This window comes from Equus przewalskii, chromosome 23, assembly GCF_037783145.1.
Source record: "Equus przewalskii isolate Varuska chromosome 23, EquPr2, whole genome shotgun sequence".
NCBI classification, from domain to species: domain Eukaryota; kingdom Metazoa; phylum Chordata; class Mammalia; order Perissodactyla; family Equidae; genus Equus; species Equus przewalskii.
The window spans coordinates 13,186,808-13,201,927 of NC_091853.1; the positions used below are offsets into that span (position 1 = coordinate 13,186,808).

The window sequence follows — 15,120 nt, forward strand, 5'->3', positions numbered from 1 at the left end:
TGCCACTTTTCATTTAATCTTAAATCCTACTGGTCCTTTGAGGTTTCAATTCCCAGCTCAAAAAATACATTTCCAATCATCTTATCCTTGCTTTCTTTGTTTGCTAAACTCTTATATGTTCTTTGAGTCTTTATCCATGGTTATATTGCTCAGATGATACTTAGGTACTCTAGTCTATATTTTTTATATGTATGTATCTTATATTTTCCATCTCCATCAGCTGTCTGGTGAGAGCTGGGAACTTATATTCTCACTGCCCAGGACCCAAAAGGCATTTAGGAATTGTGGGAAACAGAGCAGTTTGAAAAGCCTTCCTAAATTGCATTGATATTTTTAGGCTTTACTTTTTTTTTATTGTGGTCATAATAGTTTATAACGTTGTAAAATTTCAGTTGTTCATTATTATTTGTCAGTCACTATAGAAATGTGCCCACCCTCAACCCCCTTCCCCTCGTAAGCACTAAACTGTTCTCTTTGTCTGTATCTTAGTTTATCTTCCACATATGAGTGAAATTGTATGGTATTTGTCTTTGTCTGGCTTGTTTCACTTAACATAATACCATCAAGGTCCATCCATGTTGTTTCAAATGGGACGATTTTGTTTTTGTTTTTTTTTATGGCTGAGTAGTATTCCATTGTGTATATAGACCATATCTTTATCCAGTCATTACTCAATGGGCACTTGGGTTGCTTCCACTTCTTGGCTATTGTGAATAATGCTGCAGTGAACATAGGGGTGCATAAGTCTCTTTGAATTGTTGATTTCAGGTTCTTCGGCTGAATACTCAGTAGTGGAATTGCTGGGTTGTATGGTATTTCTATTTTTAATTTATTGAGAAATCTTCGTACTGCTTTTCCATAGTGGCTGCACCAGTTTGCATTCCCATCAGCACTGTATGAGGGTTCCCTTTTCTCCACATCCTCTCCAACATTTGTTATTTTTTGTCATTTTTTGTCTTGGTAATTATAGCCATTCTAACGGGTATAAGATGATATCTTATTGTAGTTTTGATTTACATTTCACTGATGATTAGTGATGTTGAACATCTTTTCATGTGCCTGCTGGCCATCTGTATATCTTTGGAAAAATGTCTGTTCATATCCTCTGCCCATTTTTTGATCAGGTTGTTTTGTTGTTGTTGTTGAGTTGCATGAAGGGACTTCCCTTTTGCCATTGTATGTTCTTGGCTCCTTTGTTGAAGATTGGCTGTCCCTAGATCTGTGGTTTTAATTCTGGGCTTTCAGTTCTGTTCCATTGATCTGTGTGTCTGTTTTTGTACTAGTACCATGCTGTTTTGTTTACTATAAAAAATAGTAGTATTTTTTGAAGTCAGAGATTGTAATGCCTCCAGCTTTGTTGTTTTTCCTCAGAATTGCTTTAGCTATTTAGGGTCTTTTGTTGCCCCATGTGAATTTTAGGATTCTTTGTTCTATTTCTGTGAAGATGTCATTGAGATTTTGATTGGGATTGCATTGAATCTGTAGATTGTTCTAGGTAATATGGACATTTTAGCTGTATTTATTCTTCCAATCCATGTGCATGGAATATCTTTCCATTGCTTTATGTCATCATCGATTTCTTTCAGTAATGTCTTATACTTTTCATTGTATAGGTCTTTCTCCTCCTTGGTTAAATTTAATCCTAGATATTTTATTCTTTTTGTTGTAATTGTAAATGGTATTGTATTGTTGAGTTCTCTTTCTGTTAGTTCGTTATTAGAGTATGAAAATGCAACTGATTTTGATAAGTTGATTTTGTACCCTGCAAGTTTGCTGTAGTTGTTGATTATTTCTAATAGTTTTCTGATGGATTCTTTAGGTTTTTTCTATATATAAAATCATGTCATCTACAAACAGCAAGATTTTTGCATCTATGCTCATCAGTGAAATTGGCCTGTAATTTTCCTGTTTTGTGTTGTCCTTGTCAGGCTTTGGGATCAGGGTGATGTTAGCCTCCTAAAATGTGTTAGGAAGTGTTCCATCTTTTTCAACTTTTTGGAATAGTTTGAGAAGGATAGGTACTAAATCTTCTTTGAATGTTTGGTAGAATTCTCCAGAGAAGCCATCTGGTCCTGGAATTTTATTTTATGAGAGGTTTTTTGATTACTGTTTCAATCCCTTTGTTTGTGATTAGTATGTTCAGCTTCTCTATTTGTCCTTGATTCAGTTTTGGAAGTTTGTATGAATCTTGAGAATTTACCATTTCTTCTAGATTGTCCAATTTGTTGGCATGTAGTTTTTCATAGCCTTCTCTTATAAGTCTTTATATTTTTGTGGTATCCTTTGTAATTTCTCCTCTTTCGTTTCTAATTTTATTTATTTGAGGCTTCTCTCTTTTTTTCTTAGTGAGTCTGGCTAGGGATTTGTCCATTTTGTTTATCTTCTCAAAGAACCAGCTCTTAGTTTCGTTGATCCTTTCTACTGTTTTTTGGCTTCAATTTCATTTATTTTTGCTCTAATTTTTATTTTTCTCCTTCTGCTGACTTCAGGCTTTGTTTTTTCTTCTTTTCCCAGTTCTGTTAGGTGTAGTTTAAGATTGCTTGTTTGAGGTTTTTCTTTTTTTAAGGTGGGCCTGTATTACTATGAATTTCCCTCTTAGGACAGCTTTTGCTGCATCCCATATGAATTGGTATGGTGTATTTTCATTTTCATGTGTCTCCAGATACTTTTTGAGTCTTCCTTTAATTTCCTCATTGAACTATTTGTTGTTCAGTAGCATGTTGTGTAGTCTCCACATGTTTGTCCCTTTCTCAGCTTTTTTCTTGTAGTTGATTCTAGTTTCATAGTATTATGGTTGGAAAAGATGCTTGATATGATTTCACTCTTTTTAAGTTTATTGAGGTTTACCTTGTTCCCCAACATATGGTCTATCTTTGAGAATGTTCCATGTGCACTTGAGAAGAATGTCTCTTCTACTGCTTTTGGATGCTGGCTTCTATAAATATATCTGTTAAGTCCGTCTGGTCTAGTTTTTCTTTTAAAGCCACTGTTTCCTTGTTGACTTTCTGTCTGGATGATCTATCCATTGATGTAAGTGGGGTGTTAAGGTCCCCTACTATTGTCTTGCTGTTAATATCTCCTTTAGTTCACTTAATAGTTGATTTATGTACTTTGGTGCTCCTCTGTTGGGTACATATATAAGTGTTATGTTCTCTTGGTGGAATGTCCCTTTTCTCCTTAGATACTGCCCCTCTTTGTCTCTCATTTCCTTTTTTATCTTGAAGTCTTTGTCTGATAATAAGTGTGGCAAAGCCTGCTCTCTTTTGTTTGCCATCAGCTTGGAGTATCTTCTTCAGTCCCTTCATTCTGAGCCTGTGTTTGTCTTTAGAGCTGAGATGTGTTTCCTCGAGGCAGCGTATTGTTGGATCTTGTTTTTTAACCCATCCCACCACTCCATGTCTTTTGATTGGAGAATTCAATCCATTTACATTTGGAGTGATTATTGATACATGGGGGCTTAATGTTGCCATTGTATGACTCATTTTTCCAGTTGTTTTTATTTCCTTTGTTTCTCATCCCATGTATTTCAGACTACCCATTCAGTTTGGTGGCTCTCTATGATGGTTTTCTCTTTATTTATTATTTGTGTCTCTTCTCTGACTATTTGCTTAGTGGTTACCATGAGGTTTGTTTTAAAATCTCGTAGGTGAGATAGTCTGTTTTCTGATAGCCTCTTATTTCCTTAGTCTAAGCCGATTCTATTCCTTTCCTCTTCCTCTTCTAAGTTGTTGTCACAACTTTTCCGTCTTGTCTTGTGAGTTTGTGGTTAAAATGATGAGATTATTTTTGATGTTTTCCTCCCCTTTATCTTTAATGTTATAATGATGTGTTTGCTAACCTGTTCTGATAGAGAGCTGTGCTTTTCTGATTTTGTCTGCCTATTTATCTCCTTGCTCCAGGCTTTGTAAACCCTTTCATTTTTTCTTCAGGTGTGATGATCTTGATCACTTCTTGGGGCGGGGGGTATCTTGTGGTGATGAACTCCCTCAGCTTTTGTTTATCTGGGAAAGTTTTTATTACTCCATCATATCTGAAGGATATTTTTGTTAGAGTATTCTTGGCTGAAAGTTTTTGTCTTTCAGAATTTTGAATATATCATTCCACTGTCTCAGCCTGTGAGGTTTCTGCTGAGAAATCCACCCAAAGCCTGATAGGGGTTCCTTGATAGGTTATTTTTTTCTGTCTTGCTGCCCTTTACATTTTTTCTCTGTCATTGACTTTGCTGGTTCTACCAATACATGCCTTGGATAAAGTCTTTTTACATTGGTATAATTAGGAGTTCTTTTAACTTCTTTTACTTGTATTTCCAGCTCCTTCCCCAGGTTTGGGAAGTTCTCAGCTGTTATTTCTTTGAGGAAGCTTTCTGCTCCATTTCCCTCTCTTCTCCTCTGGAATACGTATAATTCTTATGTTGCATTTCCTAATTGAGTTGGATATTTCTTCATTTCTCTCTCTCTCTCTTTTTTTTTTTTTTAGGAAGATTAACCCTGAGCTAACTACTGCCAATCCTCCTCATTTTGCTGAGAAAGGCTGGCCCTGAGCTAACATCCGTGCCCATCTTCCTCCACTTTAAATGTGGGATACCTACCACAGCATGGCATGCTAAGTGGTGACACATCTGCCCCTGGGATCCGAACTGGTGAACCCCAGGCTGCCGAAGCGGAATGTGTGCACTTAACCGCTGCACCACCGGGCTGGCCCCTCTTCATTTCTTTTTAGTCTTAATTCTCTCTCGTCCTCCATCTATAGCTTTTCTATATTTCTGTCCTCCAGACTGCTAAGTCTATCCTCCACTATATCAGCTCTGTTATTCAGGGATTCTAGATTTTTCTTTATCTCATCCATTGTGTTTTTCCTTTCCAACATATCTGATTGGTTTTTTTGTATTGTTTCAATCTCTTTTGTGAAGAATTCCCTCTGTTCATTAATTTTGTTCCTGATTTCATTGAATGGTTTATCTGTGTTTTCTTGTAACTCACTGACTTTTTTTATGGTTGCTATTTTGAGTTCTCTGTCATTTAGATTGTAAATTTCTCTGCCTTCAGGATTGATTTCTGGGTGCTTGTCATTTTCCTTCTGGTTTGGAGTAGTAATGTATTTTTTCATACCGTTTGATGGCATGGAGTTGTGCCTTTGCATAGTCACAGATTCCACCTACTGTCACTGGGGGTGGGTCAGGAGCTGTGTATTCTGAGCTTGCCACAATCGCTGGCATCTGAGCCTGCTCTTAGAATCTACGCTGACAGCCTTGTCTGTAATTGCTGGCTAGCTCGCTCAATGCTGCTGCTTTTCTAATGTATTTATGGGCATTCTGGCTGACTGGCTGAACTGGAGCGATGGGCAGGGGGTATGGGTGCTTTCTTTCACGTGCATATTCCCAGGGGCTTTCTCACTCTGCCCTCACTCTCTGCTTTCTTGGGGTGCTGGCTTAATGAAGACACTCCCTCAATAGCTTAGCCACCTTTGTGTGGGCCTTTCCCACTGGCTGTGAGGGAATGTGGAGAGCGAAGGTGTTCCTGTGGAGAGCTGCTCCTCCCCTCTCTCTTCTCAGAGCCACGCACGTTCCCGTGCCCTGGTGTGCTGCTGTTCGGGAGGAAGAGGGGATCTTCTTACCTTCCCCCACTTCCTTTCAGGAGGTGCAGCATCTCCACCTTCAGATGTATGACTCCGTGGTTCTCTCAGATGTCTTTTGTGTTCTGTGAATGTTCTCTGTTAGTTTATGAATGTCATTTTCATTATATCTTAGGAGGAAGAGTCTAAGGAAAGAGCTCACTCTGCCATGATGCTGACCCACTCCTCTTTAGGCATTACTCTTTTTTCTTGGTGAGGAAGATTAGCCCTGAGCTAACATTTGTGTCAGTCTTCTATTTTTTTTATGTAGGATGCTGTCACAGTGTGGCTTGATGAGCAGTGCTATGTCTGCACCCAGGATCTGAACCTGCGAACCCTGGGCTGCTGAAGTGGAGAGCATGAGCTTAACCACTATGCAACTGGGCCGGCCCCTTTAGGCTTTACTTTTAAAGGACTTGGTGAAACTTGTGATAAAACAGAACCTGGAAAAATGCTACTTGAGATATTTTAGGTTCAATCTAAATAATTTAGTTGGAGCAAAAGGCACTTTTTTTTTTCCTTAAGGAATTTGTAAGTAACACTTGCTTTCTTTATATAGATGGGCCCTATCAGTTTAAAAATATCCAAATTTATAATTTGAGCATCCACAGTAGGTCATCTGTTATTATCTGAAGAAACTTTTTTTGCTTAATACTTCTCAAAAACTTGTGGATATGTAAGTTTTAAGATGTTGAAGATTGTCTGGGACCAAAATGTATAACAATTTTATATTATGAAATTATGTGTGTTTTGGTGAGATAAATATATGGCTATGGAGGTAGGAATAAACATTATTTTGTAAATGTTGGTGTCATACAGTAATGACATGATATAAAATATAAATATTTTTTTATATTGGGGGTCAAGGTATTGCTTGAGAAGAAAGGGGACTTAAAATTAATGGTGATATGATACTGGTTTTTACTTATTTTTTTTTAAAGATTTTATTATTTTTTCCTTTTTCTCCCCAAAGCCCCCCCGTACATAGTTGTATATTCTTCATTGTGGGCCCTTCTAGTTGTGGCATGTGGGACGCCACCTCAGCGTGGCTTGATGAGCAGTGCCATGTCTGCGCCCACGATCGAACCAATGAAACACTGGGCTGCCTGCAGCGGAACGCGTGAACTTAACTACCCGGCCACGGGGCCAACCCCCTGGTTTTTACTTTTTATTGTTTTCCAGATAAAACTTGATGAGAAAAAAAATAGACTATCATTTTTATCATTTCTGTTATTTTGCTTTTGTATATCATTCGTAGGAGTTCATTTAGTAGGTGATTGTTTTGATATCTTGATTTATGCTTAAAAGGTTATAAATCTTTAAAAATACATAAATCATCATGTTGCTTTTCCAGTAGCCATTTCTGAAACTAAGGTTAGCAATAGAAGTCATTTTTGTGTTTTTACTCTGAACTCACTTAACATGGATTTCTTTTGATCCAGCTCTGTTAAAGAGAACCCTTTAGAAAAATGGTAATAACTCATCAGCATTTGTTAGTTCCTAATATTTTCCTTTATTTGTTTTAAAATTCTAGGAATTAAAGCCATTTTTTATGAAGGAAGTTGGCAGTCACTTTGATGATTTTGTGACCAGTCTCATTGAAAAATCAGCATCATTAGACAATGGTGGATGTGCTGTCACAACCTTTTCTGTTCTTAAAGGAGAGAACAACCATAGAGCTAAGTAAGTATGAGTATTAGTTCTTTTAATGCAAACATCTACTCTTCTATAGCTCAGTGGACAGAATTGCCATAAAAATGACTAGATTCACCTCCTAGCACCACTTTTTCTTATCTGTGTGTTGACTTGGGCAAATTATTTAAATATTTGAAGGGCAAGCTTCTTCATCTTAATGTGTGCATTATAATAAACATGCATACCTCATTTAAGACTACACTAATAAAATAATAGAGCCCACACTTGTTGGATATTTTACATTTAAACCAAACAAGGACTCTGTGAGGTAGACACTGTAACTGTCTGCATATTACATATCAGGAACTGAAGCAGAGAGCAGTTAACTGTTGTCCAGGAATACACAGCTGGAATTTGAATTCAGAGTCTGTGCTTTGCAGCACATCATTATACTGACTCTGTATTGTGCTCTATACAATACTTGTAATAAAGTACAGTTCAATTAGTATATGTGTTTCCAATTCGTCAGTCATCCAGAGCAGTAGAGGGATGGCTGTCAAAGGCCAGTGTGTACTAATTTGCCATTCCGTGCTTTCCTTGGGTTTATGCCTCTGTGGTCTCTGTCAGTCTCTCCCATTCTGGAGGACAGTTTTAACCAGAAATAGTCGAAAGAAGTGCTGGCAGTAGTGCAAAAAGCCTTAAAGAAGATGATAATGCTAGATGTTAAGATGCGTGATTTTAGTAACTAGAGGCAACCTTTAAGATCAGTAGGCTTTTGAGGGTTGTTGGAAGTCTTTTGAAATTAGGGAGGGAATCTTAAACATCATGCAGATTTGGAGGACTGACCAATAACAGTATGTCAACTGAAGTAAAGTATGGCTGGGGGCCTGTCTGACCTCCTGGATATCTAGGAGAAGGTGGAATGGTGTTCAGTGTGTGTTGCCAGGAATGCATTTCCATAGGTGGGCTATGGGGCCCCTTTGAATGCTGCTCTAGTTAGGTGTGCCTCGTGTCTCTTCCAAACCAGATTTGCGTGTACCTATCTCATAGCATGTTCAGAAGGAGTAAATGAGGTAACACGCGTAAAAACCTTAACACAGTACCTGGATCACAGTGAGAAGGCTGTTGATGTTACATGCTATAGTTGGTAACATTCTTTCTCTTATCCTTAGGGTTAAATTTCTTATCATACTTGAGGTACTTATATTTTGTTTTAATTTTTTGCTCTTCTCAGAGATCTGAGAGCACCTCCAGAACATGGAAAGATTTTTGTTGTAAGGCAGTCTCTCTTAGAGTGAGTATTTTTTGTTGCTTTTGTTAATTATTAGCTTGAATTAAAAAAAAATAAAACTATTCTGATTGTTAGAATCACTGCTTAATCTGTGAATGTTTAATGAGTTTGTTCTATATTCATATAAATTATTAGTTTTGATACTTCTTTTTGTACATTTGTCTCTTGCTTCTTCTCTCTGATCTTCTGGTTCTGTATCTTGTTGCAAAGGAAGATTTAGAGATAAGAACAGTTATCTGTCCTCTGATAAATGCCTTGAAGTTGTGCTGCAGAGAATTGGTTACCCAAAGAACTAGAACAGAAGTTTTATAATTTGGTAAACCACTTTGAGAGAGTTTTGGTGTTGCTACCTTCTTGATATACAGGCATACCTTGGAGATATTGCAGGTTCAGTTCCAGAACACTGTTAACGAAGTGAGTATCACAATAAAGTGAGTCACACGAACTTTTTTGGTTTCCTGTAATATTAAATGTAATATAAAAGTTACATTTATACTATACTATAGTCTGTTAATCATATAACAGCATTATGTTTAAAAAAAATCTATGTACCTTAATTTAAAAATACTTTACTACTAAAAAATGCTAACCATCATCTGAGCCTTCAGTGAGTCATAATCTTTTTGCTGGTGGAGGGTCTTGCCTCCATGTTGATGGTCCCTGACTCAGCAGGGTGGTGGTTGCTGAAGGCTGGAGTGGCTGTGGCAGTTTCTTAAAATAGCACCACAGTGAAATTTGCCCTGTCCGTTGACTTTTCCTTTTATGAACGTTTTCTCTGTAGCATGTGATGCTGTTTCATAGTATTTTATGCACAATAGAACTTCTTTCAGAATTGGCGTCAGTCCTCTCAAACCCTGCTGCTGCTTTATCAACTAATTTGATGTCATATTCTAAACTCTTTGTTTCAACAGTCTTCACAGCATCTTCACCAGGAGAAGATTCCATCTTAAGAAACCACTTTCTTTGCTCATCCATTAAAGTTTTATCATGAGATGGCAACAATTCAGTCGTATCTTCAGGCTCTACTTCTGATTCTAGTTCTCTTGCTATTTCCACCACATCTGCAGTTACTTCCTCCACTGAAGTCTAGAACAACTCCAAGTCAACCTTGAGAGTTGGAATAAACTTCTTCCAAATTCCCGTTGATGTTGACATTTTGACCTCTTCCCAGGCATCACAAGTGTTCTTAATGGCATTTAGAATGGTGAATCCTTTTCAGAAGGTTTTCAATTTACCTTGCCCAGATCTGTCAGAGGAATCACTATCTATGGCAGCGCTGTAGTCTTATGAAGTTTATTTCTTAAATAATAAGACTTCGAAGTTGAAATTGCTCCATGATCCATGGGCAGCAGAACGGATGTTGTGTTAGCAGGCGTGAAAACAACACTGATCTCATTCTGCATCTCCATCAGAGCTCTTGAGGGACCAGGTGCATTGTCAATGAGCAGTAATATTTTGAAAGGAATCTTTTTTTTCTGAGCAGTAGGTCTCAATGGTGGGCTTAAAATATTCTGTAAACCATGTTGTAAACAGATGTGCTGTCATCCAGGCTTTGTTGTTCCATTTACAGAGCACAGGCAGAGTAGATTTAGTATAATTCTTATGGGCCTTAGGATTTTCAGAACAGTAGATGAGCACTGACTTCAGCTTTAAGTCACCAGCTGCATTAGCTGCTAACAAGAGAATCAACCTGTGGTTTGAAGCTTTGAAACCAGGCAGTGACTCATGAAAGTCCTAGATGACATCTTCCAATATCAGACTGTTTCGTCTGCATAAAAAAATCTGTTGTTTAGCCCCTTCATTAGTTACCTTAGCTAGATCTTCTGGATAACTTGCTGCGGCTTCTACATGAGCACTTCGCTCTGAGCACTTCACCTTGCACTTTTATGTTTTGAAGATGGCTTCTTTCCTTAAACCTCATGAACCAACCTCTTCCAACTTCAGACTTTTCTTCTACAGCTTCCTCACTTCTCTCAGGCTTCACAGAATTGAAGAGAGTTAGGGCCTTGCTCTGGATTAGGCTTTGGTTGAGAGAATGTTGTGACTGGTGTGATCTTCTATCCAGACCACTAAAACTTTCTCCAGATCAGCAATAAGGCTGTTTCACTTTCTTATTTGTATGTTCAGTGGAGTAGCACTTTTAATTTTCTTCAAGAACCTTTCCTTTGCATTTACAACTTGGCTAACTGTTTGGTGCAAGAGGCCTAGTTTTTGTCTTATTTTGGCTTCAACATATCTTCCTCAGTCAGCTTTCTCATTTCTCGCTTTCGATTAAAAGTGTAAGACTGCAACTTTTCCTTTCACTTGAACACTGAGAGGCCATTGAATGCTTATCAGTTGGCCTAATTTCAATAGCATTGTGTCTCAGGGAATAGGGAGGCCTGGGACAGGGGGAGAGACAGGGAATGGCCGGTTGGTGGATCAGATCAGTCAGATCGGTCGATTACGTTTGTAATCTTCTATGGGCATGGTTCGTGGCATCCCAAGACGATTACAATAGTAACATCAAAGATCACTGATCTCAGATTACCATAACAAATATAATAATGATGAAAAAGTTTGCACTATTGTGAGAATTACCAAAATGTGACACAGAGACATGAAGTGAGCAAATGTTAGAAAAGTGTCAGTGAAAAATTTGCTTGCCACAAGGTTGCCACAAACCTTCAATTTGTAAAAAAACCCGCAATATATGTTAAGCACAATAAAGCAAAGCACAATAAAATGAGATATGCCTGTGTAAATTTTTGTTGTCTCTTCTTTGGCTAGCAGTTTAGAGACTTCATAGTTTTCTCAGATTTACTTATTTTAGACTGCTGATTGTATGGATTTCATGAAAAAATTAGTAGGCAATGAAAATTAATTTTGGTGACCTCATTTGTGAACTGAAAATTAAAGGTACACTTTGGGTGGGTAATGAATATTTGCTTTGCCATGCTTTGTGAGTAGATTATTTATTTACTCATTCATTCATTTATTAGAATATTGCTGTAATTTAACCTGTGTTAGTGTAGGTCATCTGAAATAGCTTTGTAAAAAATTATCTAAGTGTCTTAATATTCTTATCTTTAAAAATGCATCTTATGCTTGCTAGAGCTCACTTTCTGTGAGCCAATTCACCTGTATTACTTAACTTTGATGAGAAGGCCAAAGTTTTTTGAATATGTAACGTAGAATACCATTTCAGTATTTTGTGACATTATTGTTTGAAGAGATTTATATTTTAAAATCTGTATTTGGGGGGATATGTGGGCTTTTCACATAAAAGGTAATATAAAACAATTACTTGGAACACTATAAGTAAGATTTTAATGATAGAATTGTACTATATGAAAAATAAACAAAATTAAAATACCATTTAATTAGAAAATGTTTTTAACCAAGAAAATGAAACACATTCTATGGCTTAGGTGGGCTTTTAGTAGAATTTGAAGATCCTTAATCTAGAGATTTAATAGTATTTTAGATTCTTCAGAAAGTTATTTAGAAGATTAGCATATATTTTTCTAAAAACAAAGCTAAAAATCTTTAGTCAAATATAAAAACTTATTTAGAAAAAGTCATCTAGAAAGTCGTTGTTATACTTTAAAAGAAAAGTAGCTCAGTCTTAGTCAAATAAAAACATCTATGAGGATAGAAAGTAAAAGCATTTGTAAATGGTGAAGTTTATAGACACACAGGTGGTAGTTGGTTATCATCAACAATATAGAAATGCATATGTGAATACTTCTTGGAAATAGATATATTTCCTGTATATTAGTTAAGTGTAGAGAGTGGAATGTAAGAAGGATTTTTTCAAAACTTTTTAGCGTTTGAAATAGTTTCTGTGTTGCCTGTTTTCAGTGAATGGCCTTTTGTCTACCTTTGAAAGCTACTGTTCCTGGCAGGTTTTCAAGAATGCACACCATTTGTTTTAAGTGTTTGATATCCATGCTGTTTTCTAGGGGGCAGTATCATTTTATTGGAAAGAGCCTTGTTCTAAGCTCTTCCTTAAGTTTTTACATTGGTCATTTCATTTACTCTTTCTACCTCAGGTTTAATATTCTCTGATTACTGTTTGAGATGTTTTTGGAGGTTGGATTAAGCATCTTCTGAGCAGCTTTAAAGTAAAGTCTTTATGGTGTTTTAAGATTAAATATAGATTATTAATTTTATTTGTTTGGACTACATTTACAGTGAGCTGTTTGAGGTGGACCACATCAGAACAATATATCACATGTTTATTGCTCTCCTCATTCTCTTTATCCTCAGCACAGTTGTCGTAGATTACATTGATGAAGGAAGGTAAGACAAGAAAGAAAAAGGTGTTTGGACAGTTGATGCATGGGGTATTGGGAGTTTTCACTATATTTAAATTTTGGTAAAGGGTGATTTGGTTAAATTTGCTTCAGAAAACCCCAAAGCAGCTGATTTGAGGATGAGATTCCTCTCTCCTAAAAAATACAACTAATGAGAATATTAGAGGGCTGGCTCTGTGGCCTAGTGGTTAAGTTTGGTGCGCTTTACTTTGGCAGCCTGGGTTCAGTTCTCAGGCTCACACTACACCGCTCGTTGGTGGCCATGCTGTGGTGGCATCCCACATACAAAAAAAGATGAAGATTGGCACAGGTGTTAGCTCAGGGCAAATTTTTTCTTCAAGCAGAAAAAAAAAAGTTTCATTACTTTTGTTTTTTAAAATGGTCTATTTTAATAGACTGTAATTGGTAGTTACTAGGTCATTTTCCTAAATTGGAGAATTTTGTGTATATGATTTGCCAGTTTTTCTACTATGGTATGCATTTCAGGTTGTTAAAATAGCTTATTGGAATTTAACCTTTAAAATACAATATATTTCTTTTTAATATAAAAATCAAATTGTAACTTTAAAAATCTCAGTGTGGTAATCAGACATTGATTTATGTGCTTTATTAGAAAATTAAATTTTAAGATAATGGTATAATAGTATATTAATAAATTTTGGAATTTACCCATTTCCCTCTGAAAAATCGTCCTTTGTACATAACAGCAATTGCTGATTAAATACTTTAAGTATTAACTTTGCCATAGAATATTGTAGAGTTTAAAATTTATTAATACGAGAATCTAATCTTTGAGAAGTTCAAAGTCTTATTATTCTAGGTTATCTTAGGTATCTTTTCTTTTTGAGGAAGATCAGCCCTGAACTAACATCTGCTAATCCTCGTCTTTTTGTTGAGGAAGACTAGCCCTGAGCTAACATCTGTGCCCATCTTCCTCTACTTTATATGTGGGATGCCTGCCACAGCCTGGCTTGATGAGTGGTGCCATGTCCGCACCTGCGATCCAAACTGGTGAACCCCAGGCTGCCGAAGCAGAATGTGAGCGCTTAACCGCTGTGCCACCCGGCCGGCCCCTATCTTAGGTATCTTATGTTCAAAGGCCATATTATCTTAGCACTTTTAGAAAATTTATTGTTGAGATACGTTGTAAAGCCGAGACTTAGAAGTGGTTCTCTATCTAGGACAACTGTTACATCCATTACTTCAATGTATTAATGTTGTTGTATTTCCTAAGTTTGAGAGTTTTGGGTCTGAGTTGAATTCTGTGAATCAATGCATATAAAAAAATTTACTTATGTGTTCTCTCTGTGCTTTTTCTTCCTAGGCTGGTGCTTGAGTTCAGTCTCATATCTTATGCTTTTGGCAAACTTTCTATTGTTATGTGGACGTGGTGGACCATGTTCTTGTGCACACTTTCAATTCCCTATTTCCTCTTTCAACGTTGGGCCAGAGGCTATAGCAAGAGTTCTCATCCAGTGATCCATTCTCTCTTCCATTGCTTACTTTTCATGGTCTTCCAGATGGGGATTCTGGGTTTGGGACCAACATATGTCGTATTAGCATATACACTGCCACCAGCTTCCCGGTGCATCGTTATATTTGAACAGGTAAGGTTTTGAGTGTTGCCCAATGCAGTGCTATTATTAATTAAAATAATAGTAATACTAATATTCTGTTATTTTTAGTTGCATTAGTTGGATAAATTTTCATATCTGGTTCTTTGTGCTATTATCTGTAAAATTAAAGTGTTAAACTAGATCATCTCATCTCTTAAAATTTGTTCTAGCTTCAGTGTTATTTGATTCTTGATAATTGAAATAAATTATATTGAAATGTTCTGGATTAATTCAAATTTTATTCTTGAACACTTTTTGTAGAAGTCATCTAAATTATAAAATATTTTTGTAATTAAAAACTCTACTTTTGAAATGTCAGATTCATTTAAATAAAGGATTTATTTTGTTTATACACCCTTCAGAATTTTCTGACTGATATTGGCTGTCTGTAATGCTTTATTTGACTAATGGAAAGGAACGTTCCCAACTTTCTTTGAACCAGCTTTTAATTTCTTAATTTGTAATATACCTGTAATAGATAATGCTATTACATGCAAAATGATTTGAGTAATGACTTGTCCCTTAGAGTTTGTTTTTCATTTGCTTTACTTTATAAAAGTGACCTTGAGTTGGTGTATGCAAAATTAAGAAGTTCTTTATGTGACTGTAATCTAGTGTTGTTCTGGGGTTGCTTATAGGAGATGACAATAATACAAAATTAATCTTTTTT

At 36.5% G+C, this 15,120-nt stretch overlaps 1 protein-coding gene across 2 annotated transcripts in view; it reads left to right on the forward strand.

Annotated features, from left to right (window-relative positions):
• The window catches only part of SOAT1 (sterol O-acyltransferase 1), an 80,095-nt gene that overhangs the window by 47,005 nt on the left and 17,970 nt on the right, over positions 1-15,120 (forward strand). The window contains exons 4-7 of one of the 2 annotated variants that reach the window (XM_070591698.1): positions 7,145-7,293; positions 8,480-8,539; positions 12,713-12,820; positions 14,159-14,441. In XM_070591698.1, coding sequence (XP_070447799.1) covers positions 7,145-7,293; positions 8,480-8,539; positions 12,713-12,820; positions 14,159-14,441 — 600 coding nt within the window. The remainder of the gene's footprint in view (positions 1-7,144; positions 7,294-8,479; positions 8,540-12,712; positions 12,821-14,158; positions 14,442-15,120) is intronic. The other variant, XM_070591699.1, reaches the window with a different exon arrangement.